General features: G+C 51.7%; 1 protein-coding gene across 1 annotated transcript in view; it reads left to right on the forward strand.

Moving 5' to 3' along the window:
• The first annotated feature begins 4316 nt into the window (after positions 1 to 4316).
• The window catches only part of lamc1 (laminin, gamma 1), a 45964-nt gene continuing 26569 nt past the window's right edge, over positions 4317 to 23711 (forward strand). The window contains exon 1 of the mRNA XM_080010901.1: positions 4317 to 4978. Coding sequence (XP_079867027.1) covers positions 4558 to 4978 — 421 coding nt within the window. The 5' untranslated portion in view covers positions 4317 to 4557. The remainder of the gene's footprint in view (positions 4979 to 23711) is intronic.

Below are 23711 nucleotides of genomic sequence, written 5' to 3' on the forward strand. Positions count from 1 at the left end.
GATATGATATATAGTATGATATAATATAATATAATATGGTATAATGTCATTTCATATGATATGATATGATATAATATGATATAATATAATATGATATAATGTCATTTAATATGATATGATATAAAATAATATGATAATATAAGGAGCAAATGGTTCAGCGCTCAGGGATCATCCCTTTTGAGACGCAGTAGGAGCCGGGCCCAGAGTCACCCCACAGTGTCCGGAACCGCCACGTAGCAGTAGCCCCAGCCCCAGGCAGGGTAACAAAACATCGTCGGGTCAAGTGGCCTCAGGCCCTTAAGGACAGACAGTGGCTCCAGTTCGATGATGATGTGGACAACATCCTAGAAGCAGCTGCCAAGGGTGATGCAGACTGGGAGCTCCAAACCATGGCAATCGTCGTTAGCTTTGCTGCAGAGAGGTTTGGTACAGTGGAGAAGCTGGATACCAAACCCCCTATGTCAGGGGTCTCAAACTCGCGGCCCATGGGCCAATTGAGGCCCGCGGGACGATATTTTGTGGCCTCCTACTTGACATCAAAGTTTAGTGTTAGTGCGGCCCGCGCGTTTTTCTCACACGCACCTTTTTGCCGAGTCTTTGCGCGAGTCGTTGCCCTGGGCGTTTTATATATATATATTTATCACTTATGGGCCACCGTAGCTCAGGCTCGTGACAGCTTCCGGTTGTGTTTGTTGACAAGTTAGCCAACGCGTTGGTCACTTGGTTGAAAGGTGATTCCATAGTGACACTAAGTGGAAAGGAAAATATATCCTGTCACCCAGTGCAAGGTACAGAGGACTCCTCAGGAAGAAGATCACCATTCTTCACAGGGCGGAATGGCACGGACGGTGGGGGAAAGAGAGGGCCAAGAAACGCTCTGCCTTCATCACAAACCCCTTCGGAGTCACCAAGCAGCTGCTTGGACAGAAACGAAGCGACCACCTCGCTTGTTCCAAAGAGGAGATCGACCACCATCTCCGCAACATCCACAGTGATTCTGCGAGGGAGAAAGACCTAGGGCCCTACAGACCTTTGATAGACCCACCAGGACCCACCACGGACTTCAACAGCAAGGAGCCGAGTTGGAAGGAGGATCAGGAGGTTGTCCATGCAGCCAGAGCCAGTTCGGCCCCTGGACCCAGAAGAGTGCCCTAGAAGAAGTGATTCCGGACTCCTTCACTGGCTGTGGAAGATCCTGAGGGTTATCTGGAGGAGGGGAAAGGTAGCCCAACGATGGAGATTCGCAGAAGGTGTCTGGATTCCCAAGAAGGAGAATGCTAAGAACATTGAGCAGTTGAGGACCATCTCACTCCTCATCATTGAGGGAAAGATATTCTTTGCCATCATATACCGTCGGTTGACGGAGTTCCTCCTGAAGAATGATTACATTAACACCTCTGTACAGAAGGGTGGAATCCTGAAGGTTCCAGGATGCCTTGAGAATACTGGAGTGGTCACGCAGTTTATCACAGATGCAAGAGAAGGTTAAAGGAGACCTAGCAGTGCTGTGGCTCAACCTCACCAATGCTTATGGATCCATTCCCCCTAAGTTGGTGGACACAGCACTGGATCAGCACAATGTCCCAGGCAAAAGCAGGGACCACATCTTAGACTATTACAACAGTGTCAATCTGAGAGTCACCTGGGACAGTCCGTGACTCATTCGAGTGGCATCGGCTGGAGAAAGGGATCATCACTGTAAGTACGATTTCACTGATCCTCTTTGCCTTGGCCATGATCATGAAGGCCAAGTCAGCCGAAGTCGAGTGCAGAGGTCTGCTCACCGAGTCTTGAGTCCGCCAGCCCCCCCCTCAGAGCCTTTATGTACAACCTGACAGTTACAGTGACGTCAGTGCCGGGGTGCCGATGGATCCTCCAGGGCTTGGAGAAGACCATCACTTGGACTCGGATGCTTTTTAAGCCTACAAAATCGAGGTCTCTGGCCTCAAAAAAAGGAAAGTGACAGAGAAGTCCACTTCTTTCTGGATGGCACCCAGATTCCATCTGTCACTGAGAAACCCATCAAAAGTTTCCAGTGACCCGAAAGCCTCCCAGTCCTGACTACAATGCCAGTCTGGGAGGCTTTCGGGTCACTGGGTGAGGCTGAGTCACGCTTGCATCACGTCGTGCTGGTTGGTCCAGTGGCTTCTGGATGAGCAAGGCTTGCTAGCGCTCCAACCATGCACTACGACAAAGCCCTGGGCAAAGACAGATGCCGACTTGAGGTGAGAGCTGGTGTCAATGAACTGCGTGCTAGCCAGATGGTGGGGATGCGACAGCAAGGCGCATGGACGAAATGGGAACAAGCCAAGGACCCCAAGATCTCCTGGTCGCTGGACGCTACTCCTGGCGCCACGATCAGGTGCTGATGGCAATAGCAGAACCCATCCCCAACGGCATCACCCAGAGCAAGCCTCTCCGACCAGCAAGGCAGGCGATTGCCTTCGTCCGAGCAGGGGAGAAGCCTAAGCCCCGGCCAAAGGGGGCAGCGGAACTCTCTGGAACCGCACCGGACCGGCAGATTAAGGCCGAGCTTGGGAAGCAGCTTAGATTCCCAGAGCACATCGCAGAAACCGCCCTGAGACCAGACATAGTGCTGTTCTCAGATTTATCAAAACAGGTGGTACTGCTGGAGCTGAGCGTTCCCTGGGAGGAGCGGATGGAAGAGGCCTTAGTGGAGGAGCGCCGCAGGCGGTGGTGGCGTGCACGGCGTGTGGGCTGTAGACGCTTGGCAGCGCGGACGCCTGCCGGGCGTCACAGGTGCACTCCAGAGCAAGGCGGCTGGGAGGCCTCTCCATGCTGCGGATCCGTGGCCACATGTTACTTAGACACAAGTGGGGACTTGATCCATCCCGGCTGAGTCGCCCGAGTGAAGGAGTCTGATGTTGAAAGACCCGAAACACCCAATGACCCCAGGTTCCATCACTGACCATGTGTCCAAGTGCATCAGTAGACGTAGATTTAACAACTGATATGATGGGATATGATACGATACAATGAAATACAGTACAATATGGTATGATATAATATAATACGATATATGTTATTAAATAATATATTATGATATGGTATAATATAATATGATATACTGTAGTATAGTATATGATATAATATAATATGATATGATATAATATAATACGATGTTATGAAATAATATATTATGATATAGTATAATATAATATGATATACTGTAGTATAGTATATGATATAATATAATATGATATGATATAATATGATATGATATAATATACTGTGGTATAATATGATATAATATGATATAATATATGATCAAATATAATATAATAAAATATGATATATATGATATGATATATGATATCATAAAATAAAATATGATATATGAAATAGAATGTTATGATATGATATAATATAATAAAATATGATATATAATATGATATGATATGATATAATATGATGAATATGGTACGATACAAAAGTGCGATACAGTATAGTACAATTTAGTATAGAATGATATATGATATAAATAAATAATAATAAATATAATGTGAATAGAATATCAATAGAATAGAAAATAAGTACTAAATGTAGTACAGCAGCATGTAGTACTTCATGTAGTACCTGCATGTAGGTAGTACTCCATGTCGTATGTAGTACTCATGAAGTACTTCATGAAGGACTACATGGAGTACTTGTAGTACTCGTAGTCCTCCATGTCTACATGGATAACTTGTAGTACTCCATGTAGTACTTGTAGTACTCCCTGTAGTACTTGTAGTACTCAATGTAGTACTTGTAGTCCTCCATGTCTACATGGATAACTTGTAGTACTCCATGCAGTACTTGTAGTACTGTAGTACTTGTAGTACTCCATATAGTATTTGTAGTATGTGTAGTCCTCATGTAGTACTTATTGTACTCCATGCAGTACTTGTAGTACTGCATGGAGTACTCATGTAGTACTTGTAGTAGTCCATGTAGTATTCCATGTAGTACTTTTAGTACTCCATGTAGTACTTGTAGTACTCCATATAGTATTTGTATTACTTGTAGTCCTCCATGTAGTACTTTTTGTACTCCATGCACTACTTGTAGTACTCCTTGTAGTACTCATGGTGTACTTGTAGTACTCCATGTAGTTCTCCATGTAGTATTCCATGTAGTACTCCATGTAGTACTTGTACTTTTACTCAAACTACATTTTCTTCAACTTCCTCAGGCGGCGGGACGTCAACGCCCTGTGACGTGGGGAGCCCCGCCCCCTCCCCCGCACATGCGCAGTGGCTTCCAGGTGGTAGCTCCTCCTTCTTCCTGCAGAGCTTCCTCCATGGCGGCGGAGACCCAGCGCTGAGCGGAGCCACAGCACAGCACAGCCGAGCGGGGAGTGCTGCTACTGCCGGTCCCTCCCGGTCCCTACTGGTCCCTCCCGGTCCCTCCCGGTCCCTACTGGTCCCTCCCGCTCCCTCCCGGTCCCTCCCGGTCCCCACCGGTTCCACTGGTCTCCCCGGCTCCTTCAGGGAACTTCCCGCAGAGTTTCTGAGAGTTTGCCGAGTCGTGCGGAGCCGCAGCGGAAGGTCCGACATGGCTTTCCCGGTGGGAGCGTCGCTCCGCCCGGCCCTTCGCCTGGCCCTGGCGCTGGCCCTGGCCCTGGTCCTGGTCACGGTCCTGGGGCCGGCGCCGAGCCGCGGCGCTATGGACGAGTGCTCGGACGGACTCTCCCGGCCGCAGCGCTGCATGCCCGAGTTCGTGAACGCCGCCTTCAACGTGACGGTGGCGGCCACCAATACGTGCGGCTCCCCGCCCGAGGAGTACTGCGTCCAGACCGGGGCCACCGGGGTCACCAAGTCTTGCCACATCTGCGACGCCCGGGACCCGAGGCAGCACCACGGCGCCGCGTACCTGACGGACTACAACACCCAGCAGGACACCACCTGGTGGCAGAGCCAGACCATGCTGGCCGGGATCCAGTACCCCAACTCCATCAACCTCACCCTGCACCTGGGTAGGCAGCCCCCCGCTGGGCCTTCACCTTCCTTCCCCTGCCCCCCTAAAGCGGGGCTTGTCAGTGTGCGCTCCGGCGGACCCCCGGGGGTCCTTGCAGAAGGTCCCGGGGGTCCCCCGCAGCAGAATGATGAATAGTTAAACTTGAGTTTTATTCCAATTCCAAGAGGTTGGAGATGATGTTTGGATCCGACTTCCAGTGTTTTCTCCCAAACCAGAATAGAGACACTGACTCAGAGCTCATTATGCAAGTATTGATCATTGATTGGATCCCAGAAGCAAATCTGATCACCTGGGGCTTAATGCTATCAAGGTGTGTGTGTGTGTGTGTGTGTGTGTGTGTGTGTGTGTGTGTGTGTGTGTGTGTGTGTGTGTGTGTGTACTTTGGCCCCGAGCTCCCAGATGAAGTAGACCAAGGTTATTTAACTGCATTCTGCTGGGGGCCACGTTTTGAGCCTGGCACCGGCTTAGGGGCCCCGACAAATTCAACAAAGCCACATTATCATCGGGGAGAGCGTGAAACGGAGAAAAGGCAAAAGCAGCTTGATCTCCTTCAAATCGTCTTCTTCTCTGTGCACAAAAGAAGCTTCAAATGAGCAAATACATTTCTTCATGTTGTCAAATGACTTTGTGTTTTTTTTTGTTTTTTTTGGTTGCTGGTATTTGGGGCCCCGTGGGTCCTCTCTGAGAAGAGTGTAACTACTGTTCTTTCTCCTCAGGGGGCCTGTGGGCCTTCTCTAACCCTTGGTGACCCGCTTCCATGTAAAATCGAATATCGAGTTGTGTTGTTGAGCTACACCCCCCCACCTCCCCCCAAACATCTGACCCGGCGGAGAGCAGGGTGGAGGGTGGAGAGCAAGGTGGAGGGTGGAGAGCAGGGTGAAGAGCAGGGAGGAGGCTGGAGAGCCGGGTGGAGAGCAGGGTGGAGGCTTCCTGGCGCCCTCCGTGCGCACGCGCAGCTTCAGAAACGGTCCCGTCTATTTGCGAGCGGGTTTTTAATAGTGCTGGGCATTCCTGAGTGGTTCAGTCATGCTGCTCCGGAGCGGCGGCCGACCTGTGTAGCCGCGGGTCACAAGCCCCGGTTACAGCTGCGCCCGAACCCAGCGCTCGCAGATGCAGACACACGCAGCATTCCTCCACCCCCTCCGCCCCCCCTCACGTTGGGGCTCTTTCCTCCTCACTCCAGACGCCTTCCCATGTCGCGCCGCCATCGGTTTGAGTTCGGCCCGGGGGCCGGGGATGCGTCTGCGCTCCGGCTCGTCTGCAACTGATAAAATACCCACGTCTGTGTTCTGTGGCTCGGTGTTGAACTACGTCAAACAGAATCCAAAGCTCCAGCCGAGCAGATTGTAATATTTCATCCCTACACCCCCCCCCCAGACAGACGTGACGTGGACGCGCTCGTCTCTGTCCTGTAAACACTTTTAGAATCGTTGTGAGGTCTGATCCCAGGCCCGGCGCTTGGAGGTTGGAACCTCTTGTTGTGTGTTGGGTGGTGCTGGGAGGGAGCGTGTCCCGACCTGAAGGTGCGGCGCCGCCTCCCGAGACGCTTGATGTAGGAACATGAAAGAGCAGCGGGCGGCCGAGGAGGACGCCTCCATTGGGGTGAGGATGGAGGAAAGTGGGGAGCTCTACAGATTCTACCCTCCACCCTTTGTTTGATTTTCCTTTGCCGACGTGAAGGTTCTGTGGACGGGTTCGGGGCCCGAGCCTCTCCTCCCCCCGGGCCCGGCCCGGCCCCGTGTTTGGGAAAGGCCAAGATGCCCATGTTGGGAGGAAGCACTTGAAATTCCAACGCTTGTTGTTGCTGCTATCTGCTCTGCTGGAGTGGACTGAATATATGTGCCGGTCCGGGGGGGGGGGGGGGGGATCAGCCCTCAAGTGTCAGTCCGTGAAGAATGCTCTCAGAGAGAAGGGGGGGGGGTCGGAAAGAGGGAGAGACGTGCCCTGGAGGTCTGTGCTCACTCCATCTTCTTGGAAAGGCATTTGGAGCAGATTACACCGGAAGCAGTGTTGAGGGGGGGTGGGGGTGGGGTGACGTGCACCACGCGTCACTCCTTCCATGAACACCTGCAGCCGGAACGCCGCATACACCCCTTTATTTGATAGTGTTTTACAACTCTGCACCGATCATTACTACCTCCACCTTTGAGCGTTGGGAACGTGATGGAGCACGCCACATGGCCCCCCTCCCCATGGCTCCGTCACGTTTGCAACGCTCGGCGCCCGCCGGGCCCCGCCGGGACACGAGGCGCGGGGCCAGAGAGCTTTCGTGGGGGGGTATCCAGCTCGTCTTCCGGGACAAGCCCCGCCCCCGCCCCGCCCCCGCCCCCGGCCTTGAGAGCGCCGTGGGAACCGGAGGAGCCGCCGGGCGAGCTCGCGGCCCCCCTCTGGGGGCTCCCAAACGCCCTCAAACCCGGGGCGCTTGTTTTCCTTTCTGCGGGTGGACAGCTGTTGCAAATTATACCAATCTGTAAGTTGGGGGGGGGGTGAGCACAGCGTGGGAATCCTGGATGTGGAGGCTCCTCCAACCCAAACAGCTGGAGGAGCCTCCAACCACTAATGCATGACAGCCGCTGAGGAAAGAAGTGCAGCAGCGCAGATTGTCAACAGGGTGGAGCCAGGTGGAATCGTAGCGAGTTCGACAACATGTGGATGTATCTCCTTCAATCCCTTGTTGAGTATTAGTCATGGATGGCGGCCCCGGCCCCAGCTCCAGCCGGGGAACCTGTGGATTTCACTCGTGCCGCGGAGGCGCTCAGCGTGGTGGCTGTATCCAACACCCTGTCGCAGCGTTTGACAAGGTGGTGGTGGCGGCGGCGGCGGCGGCCCCTTTGAGCCCCCTGGGGGTTTGTCGGGGGAAGCCTTTAATGTGGTGTTGTAAGCTCTGGCCCCTCCGCGGCTCAGGGGCCTCAAAGAGCAGGAGGGGCTGGACCCTGCCTCCCGTCGCACCTTCTCTGTCCCTGGAAACGCCAGGTCAGTCCTTCTGAGGGAGGGCTGTGGCCCTTGGGCGCCATCTTGGAAATGCTCCCAGGCAGCGAGGTGGGGAGCGACGAGTCACCGCTCCTACCTACATTCTGTACGTCTGAAGTGCCATCATACTATCGGTCCATGTGTCAGGGCCCAGTTGGCCCCCGGGCAGCCAGATTGGGGCCTTTGTCAACCTCCCGTTGCCCCGTTGCCAACTACGTTTCATGTATTGTTTTTTTTTCCTGCGTCTTTCTTGACGTCTTTCCGGCGTCTTTCTTTGTTGAAACCGTCACAGCTCCATTTCCCCCGAGGATTAATATAATTTTCTTATTTTACTCAGTTATGAAATAATTTAAACTGATGGTGAAACAGAGCGTAGGTGACGTGTGTGGCCCCCGCAGCGCGGCTCGCACCTCAACCACGGGGTCACCCAAGATGGAAGCGACGGCGGTGAAATAGAGTTTTACTGTGGCTGTTACTCTTCAAACCGGCCGTTCCCTGAACGTGGAAAAGAAGACGGAGACGGAAGCTGCTGCCTTCTACCGTGAAGCCCAGTGAGGGTCCTTCTACCGTGAAGCCCAGTGAGGGTCCTTCTACCGTGAAGCCCAGTGAGGGTCCTTCTACCGTGAAGCCCAGTGAGGGTCCTTCTACCGTGAAGCCCAGTGAGGGTCCTTCTACCGTGAAGCCCAGTGAGGGTCGGCGCGGCGGTTAACAAACAGCCACTGCAACGGGCTCCATCCTCAACCCTCCTCCATCACCTCGACGTTGTTGTAAAGCTCATGGATGGATCATGACGTTGGTCGGTCACCACGTCGGGAGCTGCCGGTCTTGCCCGGCAAATTTCCTGAACTTTGTTCTTTGTTGTCTGGAAAGAGGAGCTGCATGTCGGCTCCTCCGGCTCATTGTTCCCGTGACCTTGGAGGAGAGAGCAAGAATGCTCCCCCGTCCCATCCCACGGGTCACGTGACCGCTCCCGGCGTCACGCTTACTACACGCCAAGGTTATTTGTCTAGAGCTCTGTTACAGGGAGATGCCGCGGTGCGTCTGCCGTTGCCGTGGCGACGCGGCTAAAGCTGTTGGAAGTGAGTTGGAAGTTCTTTTTTGGGTTTTTTTCCATCGTCCTCGTGTTTGTTACAGTTTGTTTGTCTCCAACGTTAAACTGGATTCTGAGGGGGGGGGGGGGTGAGGTGCACCACGCGTCGCCCTCCATGAACACCTGCAGCCGCAACGCCGTGCGCACCCATTTATTTGATCGGGTTTTACAACTCTGCACCGATCGTTACTACCTCCGCCTTGGAGCGTTGGGAACGTGACGGAGCGTTGGGAACGTGACGGAGCACGCTATATCGTGGGGTTTATGGGCCTGGTGGTGAGGTCCGGACGCAGGGTGAGCTCCGTCCAGGAGCCCTGAGGTGGAGACGGTGTCCTCGGGCCGGGGGTCCAACCGGCGGTGTGGGAGCTGAGTGTGGAGCTGCTGTGACGAGCTCTCGTTCACATTCACGTTTTATTGCTTCAGGTTTCAGTCTGAGGGCTCCAGCTGCTTTGTTACTGTTTGTTGTTGCTGGGGTTTAGAATATTCTTTTCCTTGGTGTTTTTTGGGCTGAACGACCCTGAACCCACGGAAACCGCCGAACCCGCTGAGGCGGTTGAGGTCTCGTCAGGACCGGGACATCTCAGACATCTCGTGGTTAAAGTTTGATCCCTATCCGTCCTCATGGAGCAGGAATTAGTGGGAAGCAGATGAGCAACCGGAGGTTGAAGAATTTTGGCGCGCCTCCATTTGTTTCAGGAGCACGCCGCTTTGTGATGTCATGACACGTTATACAAGTCTGCTTCCTGTCTGCGGCTCATCGGCATGAGGAAATAGTGTATCTGTAGTGGTTGCTCCACGAGACGAGCAACCAGGACTCGACAGACCAGGGGAGCCCATGCTGCGTTGAATGTAAACTCAGAAACATTTAATACCTACCTAACACAACTAGTTATTATTATTATTATTATTATTATTATCATTGTTGTTGTTGTTATCATCATCATTATTATTGCTGTTATTATTGATATGATGTTATATATTACATTACATTACATTGATCAGACGCTTTTATCCAAAGCGACTTACAATTGTTCAAACAGCGACGGACGCAGCCATCAGGAGCAATGAGGGGTTAAGTGTCTTGCTCAAGGACACTACAGCATGCTAGCAGGAGGAGCCTGGGATCCAACCAGCAACCTTTACATGACTAGACCACCAGCGCTACCTCCTGAGCTAATAATATGATATTATTGATGATGATGATGATGCCTGGATTTGCTCATCTCATTCATCTCATTTGTTTCACCAGGAGATTCTCTGGTATTTCCCAGAATCCCCGGCTCCTGCCCTCGGGGCATCAAAGTACGACCTTATCTTATCTAGTGGTCTGGGCCCCGCCCTCCTCCCCGGCGACGGCTCAGGGCTCGACAGTAACAGTTGCCCCGGGCGACCAGATTCAGAGCAGCTTGATCTTCCAATAAATGTCTCTTTCGATCACATTTTGTATTTAAACTTTTGGTTTTTAATGCCCCCCCTGGTGTCTGTTCAAATTTAACGTTTATTGGTCATGTTTCTGCTTTATTGTTTATTTCAGTGTCGTCGTCTCAGGTTTTATTTACTTTGAAACGTGTTCTTGTTTTTTTATCTTTATATTATTGTTTATGAACAGGTTTTACTCTATACGGTATTTTCACACTTTTTCATCCTCCATGTCTCCATGGCTCTATCGTTCTTTCTGTCTTGTTCTATCCATTGATTTATCTATTGATCTCACTCAATTGATCAAATTATTTTTTGACAATTTGATTGTAATTTGTTTTATTGTCAAGTTATTTTATCTAGTTATATAGATAAATATCTAGTTATAAAGATAAATATCCCTCCCTCCATCCACTCCTTCTCTCCCCTGATCAGTGTTTGCTTTGAAGTCCAAACGTCTCATTCTTCTTTTTTCTGAAGATCAAAATGTTTGTTTGGAACTATATCCTCCTTATCAATAACCTCTTATCAATGTTTGGAAATTGAAAGAGTAGAATGGTGTTAGATTTTTGGGTCCTGAGTTGATGACTGTGTGCTGGTGTGGTATTCTGGGAAAGTTTCCACATTAAAGCTGCTGGTGGTGCAGATGGGACCTGGTTACCATGGCGACAGGGAAATACTGCGTCATCGTCTCCGTGGCAACGGGTGGCTCCGAGTCAACCTCTTTCACCTTTCAAAGTCATCATTGTCATCCGGGAGCTTCGGAAGAGGACAGACGCTGTCCAAAGTCCTCAATTGTCCTCCATTAAATTGTGCAAATATTTGCCCTAAAAGTCATCACAGTCATGATAATGTTTGAGGTCTTCATTTTAACATTTTCAGGTTATTTATTTTATTAATCCTTATATTTATTTTTGTCCATTTGTAAATTCCTGCTAATCCTCAAGTTGAGTTTGTCCAAAAATCTGAATTGAATTGAGATAAAAATGTCTTAAAAAGCTCTTAAAGGTTGTTGGATGAAGCACCTATCTATGGGTGTGAGTCCTTATTTCAAGCAGCATCGTGTCACTTCTGGTGTTTGGGGTTTGGCGTCTCTACGGTTTCTCAGCAAAATGACACTTTTACACCGTCGTCATGGGTCCTGTGTCCTGTGTCCGAAAATAGTTCATTCTGAACCTGATCGTCACGTTTCAATAACAGTGAATGTTACAAACAGATTTGGTGTTCAGCTTGGTTACAGCGCCCCTTGCACGGACCTCGCCCCTTCAGCGAGCGCTTGGTCCACGGCGCCCCCGGACCCCCGGACCCCAGGTACCGGTGTAGCTACCGGATGTGCTCGGGCCGTCAGATCGACTTGCGCCCTCGAGTCAGAGGGTGAAACAAAAAAAATGGTAATTACCTTAGCCAAATGTCAAGGAAGTGACATAGTGCCGTAAAGCGTGACGCACTTTTCCCGCGTTTTTGAACCCGAGCACTGAACTTACATAGTGCAAGAACTGGTGGAGGGGGCTCGGTTGGTGTTGCATAAAAGACTCTCCATCTAATTCTATCAACTCTGAATTGTATGTATTTAAAGAATGTTTTTTTCCTCCAGACAGACTTTTTTGTCTCTAAGGTGACTCATGTTTCGCATCGGGGCTGGCATCAGCGTCACTCTATCATCATTATCATTATCACTTTATTATTCATCAGCAGTAAAACTGTCAGAATGGAAGCTGCTGCCGAAAGACCTCCACACATGGGGGAATTTAATGTGGAAGCACACTGTCTGTCTGTCTGTCTGTCTTTAGAGATATATATATTTTAATATCTGCTTAAGTAATAATGATCATGTTACAGAACCCAGCTGAGGTTCACCACAGTGAGGGTCGTCGGCATCATACCACAAATTCTGCCATTGATTGGATATATCATATTATTGTTGTTGTGGCGAGTATTTGGGAACCGATTAGAAACTTTCTCCGTTGGTTTTGTGGGTGTCAATAAGCTGCTGCAGGGGAAACGGGCGTGGCCATTTTGGGTTGGCTCGTGTGAACTCCGAACGTGACGACCGGCGCTGAAGAAGCTTCTTCTGCGTGAACTGGGACAAGATGGCGGCTGAAGCGTTAAGTGTGTTCAACAGGCCCATCACACCCGGAGACTTCAAAAGACTCCGCCCGGAACCTTCTCGCCGCTTTGCTTTCTTTAGCGTTTTCCTTTGTTGTGTCTCCTGTCGCCAGATGAACGGTGTCGGCGTTGAAGGTCTCTCTCCCTCGCCTTTTGGGTTGAGACTGAAAATATGACTTCATGCAGGTTTAGACTAAACAGATCCGGGTTCGGCCGTAGCCGCCGAGATAAAATCTGTCGTTTTGGAGTCAACACGCTTTCGGGGGGGCCGGTCAGTTCAAGGCGGCTGATTGGTCGGTTTGGGCGAGAAGACACAGCTGCTCCTTGAATGTGTTTCCTGGGTTTAGAGCAGGTTTGTGGAGGCCAGTTCGTGTCTCCAGCTTGTGCTTGAGTTTGAGGACGCTCTCGTGTCGGTACAAAGCTGTTTGTGGTTTGTTTGTTGCCTTTGAGGGAACAGACTGTGCCTTCACCGTGGCTTCCGGTGGGATACCCATGACGCATCCCGCTCTCCGTTGGCTCCTCCCACGGCTCCTCGACCGCCCTCCCCCCGCTGCTTTTCGGTGACCTCACCGGTTTCCGTGTGTTGACGGAGCTTCACCGAGCGGCTGAACTCCATGTTGAGATCCTCCTCCTCTTCGATGCCAGTGTGACCCGACGTGTCTCAGGAGGCTGGAGGCTCCGTGCTACTCAGACTCTGACGCCTTGTTCTCCAGGTCTCCCAACAGAGACGTTCCCGCGAGAAAGCCCCGGACAGCCCCGGACAGCCGACCCTAACGGAGGCGGACGAACGTCCACAGAGCTTCCACTATTTAGATGAGTCTGAGAGCCTAGAACGGAGAGGCCCCGGGTCCCAGAACCCGGGCCCCGGCCCCCCCGCCCGTCCTTCTCCGCCCCCCATGTAGCGCCGGCCGGTGGGAAACCTTGCGGACGGACCGGACTCCGACCCCTGACCCCCGAAGGAGCCGATTGGAAGTCCTGCTCCGGCTCCGCTGGGGAAACTGATTGGATGTGGCCCAGGAAGCGCTGATGTGCCCCCGGGGGGGGAGGCCTCGTATTAGACCTCGTATTAGTATTTGTAGACGGCGAGTGTCTGTGAGGAGGGGGCAGGCGTGCAGGTGCATGCAGGGTAATTTTAGCTCTGGAGAGGAAAGATCCCCCGGTGCAGCGGGGACGGTGGCTGCGTTCAAAGCACACGGTGCCGAACAGGTAATTATGGGGAATGTGGCCGACGCGCTGACTGATTTATACGCAGCGTTTGAAAGGTGCGAGTCACAGCCTTTGTTCATGTTTTCCAGCTGAGTTGATAGAGATTTGGGGGGGTGGACAAACAAATAATAATCAGACCTCCAGTTTCCTTTCCCCAGTTTAATGTGCCTTTGGCTTTAATTTAAAAAAACAGAACTCTCCAACACTGAGATGAGCCTGAATGCTGCGCCTTAAAAAATGTTTCCATCGAGCGTGGCTGGGTTGCCAGTTTTGCTGCTGAAAATCAGTCCTTCAGTATTTGACTTATTGGAAAAGTAATGTTGTGAAAGGTCAGCATCTTGACCGACGTCCATAGTGTGTTTCCTGCTGCTCACACGCACACACACGCATACACATACACTGAAACACACACACACACGCATCCACACGCATACACATACACTGAAACACACACACACACGCATCCACACGCATACACATACACTGAAACACACACACACACACACACACACGCACACACACGCATACACATACACTGAAACACACACACACACACACACACACACGCATCCACACGCATACACATACACTGAAACACACACACACACGCATCCACACGCATACACATACACTGAAACACACACACACACACACACACACATGCACACACACGCATACACATACACTGAAACACACACACACACACACACACACACGCACACACACGCATACACATACACTGAAACACACACACACACGCATCCACACGCATACACATACACTGAAACACACACACACACACACACGCACACACACGCATACACATACACTGAAACACACACACACGCATCCACACGCATACACATACACTGAAGCACACACACACACACACACACACACACACGCATCCACACGCATACACATACACTGAAACACACACACACACACACACACACACACACACACACGCATCCACACGCACGCACTGAAACACACATGCATACACACACTGAAACACACTGAAACACACACACTGACTCATACTCACACACACAAACACACTCAAACATATACACACACACCAACACACACCAACACACACAATCTCACGCTCCCCCCCCAGTTTGCAGCTTGCTATTTGCGGAGGTGGGCCGGACGGGGTTTGCTGTTACTGTGACTGTTTGTGCAGCTGCTGGAAGTGGGACAACGTTTCCGGATCAGTGTTCAGGAGGAGGAGAATCCCGGAGGATTCTGCTCCTGAGTCACCCAAGTGGCTCTGACGTGTTGTTATGCCCAAATGTTCAGCGTCCGCGCTGGAGAAGATCCAGTGAGCTGCTCTGCAAACGCTCCGTAGGAGGAGACGCTCCACCCGGAGAGGATCTGAACTGGAGGGTTTTAAATGAGCCGCTCTGGAATGTGCTCCAGAGTTTCCCATTTCTGCCAAGGTAAAATGAACAGAATGTGACCCGACCGTCCGCAAGACGGCAGATTTAAAAATACCACCTTATTAAATCATGAAACAGCCTTTTTATAGCAGCGGTAATGAAAGACGTCCCACGTCCGTCTTGTGGTCTTGCCGGAGCTTTGAGCTCTTTGCGTCCCGCCTCGAACCTCATACGCCCCCAACCAGAGCCGAGCGGATCAGGCCGAGCGGCGGCCATTTTTTTCCGCTCCCCACCTAATGCTCCAGGTGACGGGAGGCAGATAGCGTCTCCTAATCTGAATATCCTCAGGCTCTGTTTGCTCTGCCAGCATGGGCATTGTCGCTGAGCTCAACAAGTTCATTGTTGGGCTTGTTTTGGTCTGCTCATAAGCCCAGACGTCTGCTCATAAGCCCAGACGTCTGCGAGATGCCCGACTGATGTGGCTTCTGAGGGAGACGAGCAGAGATCTTCAGATGAGCTGTCGTGCCCCGAGGCCTCTCTCCCTCTTTTAGAATAACCGACTGCTTTGCTCCAACGTGTGGATGGCTGCCATCTTGTCCTTGCGACTGTACTTAGTACGGAGCGGTGGCCCTCCCCGACGGACCCGGATGGGCTTTGTCTTGTCGGGGCCCGGGGCACAAAGTCTCTCCGGGTGGGGGAGCACGCCTGGTGCCTCCTGCGGGGCTCCTTTGTCTCCGTTAACGTGGACACGGAGGCGGCTCTCGTTTGTTCCTGCCCCTTTTGTTTTGTAACACCTTCGGGCGGAGAACCAACATCTTTGGTGGCCCCCGGCAGTTAAAGCTTAGCCAAACAGAGGGCCCTTTATTGGTTCTCAGCTAAAAATCACATGCAAAGCACTGAAAGAAAGAAGGTTTTGTCCTTTTAGGTTACTCCGCTAACTTGAATGACATGTCTGCTTTCAGGGTCTCTGGTCTCTGTGACACGCCCTCTTTTAACCAAGATGTTCCAATTGTTCTTGTCTATTTACATTCACTAAACCCTGCAGCCTCAAAGCACAAATCTCTTCAAAACGTTCCTCTACAATACATCAGCGCCTCTCATCCTTGAACCGTAGCATCATCTCTGCATGGAAACCAAAGGGCCGTGTATTCGTTCGGTTACCCTCGTGTTTGTGGGCGGATGCCGGTGGACGCTCACAGGTCGTTCTCGCACCGTTTCTGGTTTTCTCCCGTACCGGTGTCCAGGCAACCGGAGCTCCACCCTCTGTCCTGGCTGAGTAACGACAGGGCAGCGGCAGAAGGTGATAAAGGGCTTCATTACCTCCTGAACTTCCTTCTGTCCTCCCCTTGCCCTGCTAATTAGAGAGCGAACCCCCCCGGCTTGGGACAGGAACCTCTTTATCTACCGCCACAATAGCTGCTTCATCTTCAAGCTGACCAGCTGCTTTCATTATTACCACTCAGCGTGATCTTCAGAGGAGAACAGCGGCTCCAGGTGACGGTTGGTTACCTGGAGAGCGGACAAACGTAGCAGACTCAGTTCTCATATCCGGCTTTATTTAAGAAATTAGCCCAAGGCCTCTCCCCCTGTTTGGGGTTGGAGCTCTGAAGCCTCTCTGGATGTGGATGCCCTTGTACTTGGCGTTTAGGTATTTTAAATGGTGCCAAACTCCCTGAGATCCACAAAGCCCCAAACCCCAACCTCAGCGCCACTCAACCTCCAGACCAGCCCCCATTTTAATCTTTCTCCTCCGGCTTGAGGCTGCAAATCTGTGTGTTTCCAACGGGGGAGGAGGTGATGCTGAAAGAAGAGGAGCCGCCTCAACACACAAATAAGGACTTGTCACTGAAGTAGTCTTCAGCTTGATGGGTGGTGTGCTTGGCAGCGGTTGCTATAGCGGAGTAACCTTTGAATTTGTTGAACGGCCAGCATTACGGGCGGAGCCAGGTGTCTTCAGAGGGCCGGGATCCGTTACCACACATGTTTTCCTGCTTCCCTTGTTCTCTTATCGTTTTCTCCAACAGTCCGTGGAGCTTCTGAATCCTATCCAGAAACCCAAACACAGCATTCCAACGTAAAGAACGTGGTTATACATTGACAGGGGTATTAATGTGTAACTGTTGACAGAGTAGGTCAGATAAACCCCCCCCCCCCCCCACCCACCCGTGACCTCAAACTGAATCCCATTGAAAGAACTTCAGTCTGGTTTAAAGGTGCAGTGTGTAGGATTTAGTGCCACCTTGTGGTGAGGTTGCAGATCGCAACCAACTGAATACGCCTCCCCGTGTCGGTGCAACGTGGCGGCCTCCGTGGAAGACATGGTGAAAGAAACTCGGCAAAAACGCGACAGGCCGTCTCTAGAGCCAGTGTTTGGTTTGTCCCTGCTGTTGAATTGCAGCGTCTCAACACAGAACTTGAACTTTCTTTTGTTGTTGTTTTTAAGCAATTATTCAAGGTGCAGACCAAAGACCAAACACAAGTCCCAGCTCCAACCATAACCTTCAATCCTAACCCTTCACCTCCTCCCCAAACCGAACAGCCACCCACCCAGTCGGCTCCACACACCTCCATGTCACACAACAACCACTAAGATTCTGAGCCCAGACAATAAATGTGAAATAGTAGTCCAAGGTATCTGCAGTCCCCCCACCTGAGGCCAGGTGCCGTCACTACAGCATACAGACCATAAACATAGCCAACAACAAACCATTATGCCGTAGGAATGGAAAAGTGACAAAACCAAAACCATTAAAGGCTCCAGGGGTGGCGGTCGCTGACCTCTGCTACACGGTGGGGGTGGAAAGTGGAACTTCCCAGGGACGGGTCTGGATCGGAGTCTCCCTGTTCCCATCCGTCCAGCTGAATAGAGACCAGCTTCCCTCGGGTTCGGGAACTCCGGCGCATTCCTTAGATTCCTCCGGGCACGTTCTGCCCCCCCCCCCCCCCCCCAATAAAACCCTCAATTTCTGAGGCGCCCGTCTGCCAGACCCTAACCCCCCCCCCGGCACCTGTTGGGAGGGTGGCCCGGCCCCCCCCAGACAGGAGCCCAACCCCCAATGGGACCTGGCGTTGGGTGCTGAGGTGCTTGTAGATGAACCAATACTGAGGCTTCAAACCGGCGCTGCCACCGAGCGAAGAGCGCCCACTGTGGCCGCAGGCGCTAACTGCACCGTGTGGCCGCAGGCGCTAAAAGCACCGTGTGGCCGCAGGCGCTAACTGCACCGCGTGGCCGCATGCGCTAACTGCACCGCGTGGCCGCATGCGCCGTCTGCACCGCGTGGCCGCAGGCGCCGTCTTCACCGCGTGGCCCCAGGCGCCGTCTGCACCGCGTGGCCCCAGGCGCCGTCTGCACCGCGTGGCCGCAGGCGCCGTCTGCACCGCGTGGCCGTGGCGCTGGCAGGCTTGAGTTGACGGAGCGTGAACTCTGAACAGAATAGAAGAGACCGAAAATGTCTCCGAGCGGCTGCACTCGTAGCCCAAAACATAACCTCTCTATCGCGGGCAGTGAAGCGGCGTGAGGCCGCGAGAGTCTTGGAAATGAGCCGGTTTTGAGGGCGTCGCTTCAGATAATCAGAACGGGGCGACCAAGCCGCTGTCCCAGCGTGTGTGATCGCATGCGAGCGGCGAATCACCCACGCACTGGATGTCAAAGCGCTGGTTGTTGGTTTCTCTGTGGAGGAATGCGATGAGGTCATAAGGGGGAGTTTAATTGGAGCGGGGAATTCCCCCCCCCTCCCACCTTAAACCAACCCACAACAACCGTACTCCTCCCCCGCCTCCCCCCCAAGCCGACCCCGGGGCTGGTGGAGGACGGGTGGATGGTATTCAGTCCAGCGTGAGGTAGGGTTGGAGGCCATGGAAGTATCATCTCACCGTACTTCATAATTATGTCAAGTTTAGATTGATGATGATGATGATGATGTCAGGTTTCAAGCTCTGGAGACATCAGAGGGAGTTAATATACTAGAAACTACAGTTTCACTTCAGTGTGATGAGCCTTGGAGAAGTAAGATTCCATGGAATGATGATAAACTCTTCTCCATCTATCATCGTGGGGCCTTTGGTCCCCTGGGATCCGATCTATGATCAATATTTTTTTGCTTGATTGGATGTGATGTCTCTGCTTGAGATCGAGAGACGACAGTGAAACTAGGATCCCAAAAAACACAATTTCTGGACGTTCTCTCACGGTGCCGACATCTTGGAAACTAAATAACAGTGAAGTTTGACTGTTAATCGTTTTGCTGCTGTTGACCCCCGGGACCCTCTGGATGGACCCCCTGGGGGGTCCCCGGGCCCCAGCCGCCAGCTCTGTTTGTTGACTGGGTGTGACTAGTTTCTGGGGGAACACCAGGGGGTGGAGTTGGGAATCAGTCATATTCCAGAATTATTTCTGTTTTTAACCTCTGGTCAACTGGAGCTGCCTGTTTGAATCCAACTTTATTCACACACACACACACACACACACACACACACACACACACACACAGACACAAGATCAGGAAAGTCATTCCAGCCACAGGAAGTGGGTGGGCTTACTGCTCCAGTCCAGCTGGAGCAGTAATCTGGACGCTAAGTGGTCAATCCAGTTGTTTCTTCCTCCTGAGCTCGAATCATCGTTACAATTTCTACCTTTTTGGTTTTCACTTCACAACTTCACTTTCATTCCGTTCATTTGCGCTTGTGAGAATGGGACCCCCGACCCCGCTGGTGCCTTGCTCTAGGAGCACAGCCCTAAGTCACGTGATGTAGACTTTGAGGCCATTTATACGAGAGAAAAAATAGTTCAATTTATACCACTGGGTGAAATACTACATGTGTAGGGAATGATGCGTAGATATCAGGACTCAATGTAGTTTTTTGTGTTTTTATTTAAATATACAAGTACGTTCTTCGATGATGTTTATTTCAAAAGAAAGTTCTTCATTCTACCATTAATGTTCACACATGAGCAGATTGGTCTTAGAATACTTATTTTTCCGGGGTTTAAAAGCAGCTGAACCGTCTCCAGCGCTCGGGCTGGTTTAAGATGTCCGGCTGAGCTATTCCTCTGGGAGGAAGGGAGGAGCCCTGTGGAGGCCGGGAGCCTGGTCCTCCGTTCCTCTAGGGGAAAGAGGAGCTTTCCATGAGGCCGACCAGGCGGAGATAAGAGGAGACGGTCCGCAATCCCAAAGAGAGGCATCGCGGTTGAATGTGGTCACCGTGTTGAGTTGAAACTCCTGGTCGCGTCCGCTCTCGTCCACGTGCTCCCACAGTGGCCCTCCGACGTAGTGATTTAGGACCAATCGCAACACGTCTTTTTATACTGTGTGACTTGTAAAGAGCTGAATGTCTAAAAAGATCCCGGCCTTTCATCACTGCTGTGGGAGGATTCCGCTCTTCAGGAGCCTTGGAGTTTCCGACGCGTGTCAACTCGCCCGGACCTTTCCACGCGGCCGCTCAACGACCAGAGAGACCAGAGGCTGGAAGAGAGCTTCTCCTCCAGAACATCTAGTTGTACGCATGTTCTAACCCTCCGGTGGAAAGGCTGACATCTGACCGCAACAAACAGTGTTTAGAATAAAACTCCCTTTCTCTCAGAGCTCCGTGTTGTGAGCCGAGTTTTCTTGAGATCATTATCTTTTCATTATTTTCAACTCTGTTCCAGGCTGTGGGGATGTTTGATTTATTACCCAGGGAGTGCTCCGCCTGACGTCGGTGATGAGGATAGCACAGAAAGATCATGACAGGAATTACGATATGAATTTATCACAGGAAGAGCATTCCAGTCAGTTCACCCCCAAGACGCTCCAGTACAGTGTGGGAGTACACAGGGAGGACTGTGGCGGTACTGCAGGACGCCTGCCATCTCGTTTATCGGTCTTTTTTTCCGATAAAGGTTTGGCAAAGCTCAGCTGGCGGCCTTGACCTGGAATGCATCGATATTGTCTTCACTCTTCTCTCAGTTGTATCGGTTGCGGATTCCGACTCCGTGTCATGTCCCGCTGAAGCTCCTCCGCTAAAGCTCCTCTGCTGAAGCTCCTGCGTGTTGCTCGTGTAGTAGAAATCTTCATCTTCTGGTCGGACAAACATCCGTCCTGGTTTGGAAGCGGCAGATCAGAGCTACTGCGCGAGAGGCAGCAGGAGGCCCGACAGCCCGGCCTTTGTCTCCGCTCCCAACTGTAGAATTCTTCTGCTCATCAATACAGCGATTGTTGTGCAGCCGAGAGGCGTTCCTCTGGACCTTCCGCCGAGGAAAGACTTCCACCGGGGCTTCACCACCGACGCCGACTGCCGTCGCCGTTGATCCTCGCTCTGGTTTCAATTGCTTCGGTCCGAATGTGCGGGCTTCTCGAAAGGCTCTGGAACTGACGCTCGGCCTGCATGGACGGTTGTCCTGAGTGGAGACCAGCGGCTCCTTGGGGTCCTGGTGCCGCCACGGTGCTGTCTGCTGTTCTTGGATTGAAATGATCCAGTTTTGAACTCCACGTTGTGTAATCCTACAAATGCCACGGCCGTCAATCATTTTCCCCTCTGTCTTCAAGTTGCTGAGACGGTTTTGGCAGACGCTCTTAACAATTCAATCATTTAGAAACTGACCTTTTTAAAGGGACATCACATCATTTATTCATTTATTGAAACTTAGAACATTCTCTTTTATATTTACAGTAGAAACAGAATTACTGCGTACAAAGTGGAAGAAGCCTGAACCTGTAGGTCACTTCCCGGGGATGTGTTGGTTCCCTAGACTGCTTCTGGATGCTTCTCCAGGCTTCTCCAGGCTGCTTCTCCAGGCTTCTCCAGGCTGCTTCTGGATGCTTCTCCAGGCTTCTCCAGGCTTCTCCAGGCTGCTTCTGGATGCTTCCCCAGGGTCCTGAAGCCGTTTAGGACCCTCAGTCTACTCGGGCCTCTTGTTTGATGCTGTTTGTCTTGTGGGGGGTGTTGTGGGGGCAGATTTTAGAAAGAATTGTCTGTCAGTGAGCCCCCCCACCCCCTATGATCTGAAAGATGGCCTCTATCAAATGCCAGACGTGGTTCTTTGATCCAACGCCAACATTTAAAACCCAAAATAGTCCCAAATTCTTTGTAGTCCGGGGCGGGACGAGGGATCAGTGTTGTTTATCGTCTTTCAGTGGCATCACTCGCTCATTCAGTGGAAGTAAAGCGCTGAGGGTTGAGATGTTTCAGGATCTTCTGTTGGACCGGGTTGAATTCACGGCATGTTCCGTTTTGTAAGGAGATATATTTCATGATATTGTGTGCAACTTCCTCCGGTTAGCATGAGGGTTTGTTGAGTGTCAGCCAAGTCTGTTGAAGCAGTGAGTGCAGCGGGTGTGGAACCTCCTGAGACGGGGTCGGCACTGACCTTCACTTTTAGGCTTTGGTGCGACTCTGAACATCTGGGAGATGGAGCGGTGAAATCCCTGGAAAGCAGCATCAAGGAGCTTTCCATCACATCCACTAAACCATCACTGTGAGAATCTGCTTGAGGGTGAAGGTCAAGAGGTGGAGGTCACTGAGATCAATATTTCTCTTGGAATAGTGAAGTGTTTATTCTATCCATAAATCCTGCATTTCCACCAGTGGGAGGCGGTTTGAGGACCCGGACGTGGACCGCTGTTCCCAGCGGCTCGTGGTCCGAATCTCCTTTTGGCGGGAATAAGAGCAAATATAATGTTGCGGAACACGTCTCTCCTCAGCTTCTCAGCAGTACAGCATTCTGCCGCCTCCCTTCAACCTTCACCCGCCGAGTCTCGGCATACGCAGCATCCTCCGGGGGGCGGCAGTGAGTGCGACGTCCGGTGCAGTGGACGGTTGTTCGCTGGTTTGATTCCCGGCTCCTCCCGGAAACCCATTTTAAGTGTCCTGGAGCAAGGCACCGAACCCCTCACTGGGATTCTCGACCAGGAACAGCCCCTGAGGAGTAAATGAACGCCTGGCTTGGCTGCCTCTGGCACCGCTCCCTGAATTTCCCCACAGGGATGAATCAAGGCTTATCTTATCTTAACCCACACCGCCCACTAAGGTAGCGATCCGCTTGTGTGGAGCAGTGGAATCGTTTCCTGCTCCGTTCCCTCATTATCAGGCGGTCACATGACTTCACCTATATTTGCTCTCAACACAAAGCCCCCCCCCCCCCCCCCCCCCCCATGGAGCCCGAATTCCTTGCCAGAGCAAACAGTCGACGTCTCGCTGCTGAAAGGTGGTGTCATTCCTTCCCCCCGAGTGGGTGACACCTCCTGGTGGGTGCCCGTCCGGGGCTGCGGCCGACCTGCCCCAACACGCCAGCTATGTGGAGGCTGCAACCCCCGGCGGAACCTCCCCTTAAGCTGCCGCTCCCGCAGGAGGACGAGGGAAACAATGAATGGAAGGGTTGTTAACCCCACCCCCGACCCCCGACCCCCCAGGAGGAACCTTCCAGTCTACTCCAGTCAAACTTCTATCTTACTATAACTTGTACTTACTGTACACTGTAACTGCTACCTGGCCATATTGGAATCACTAATCACTAGTTAACACCGTGCTACTGTATTATTATATACATATTTATTCATCCCGTACAGTATTTCATCTAT

The sequence above is a fragment of the Zeus faber genome, assembly GCF_960531495.2.
Source record: "Zeus faber genome assembly, chromosome: 12".
Lineage (NCBI taxonomy): Eukaryota > Metazoa > Chordata > Actinopteri > Zeiformes > Zeidae > Zeus > Zeus faber.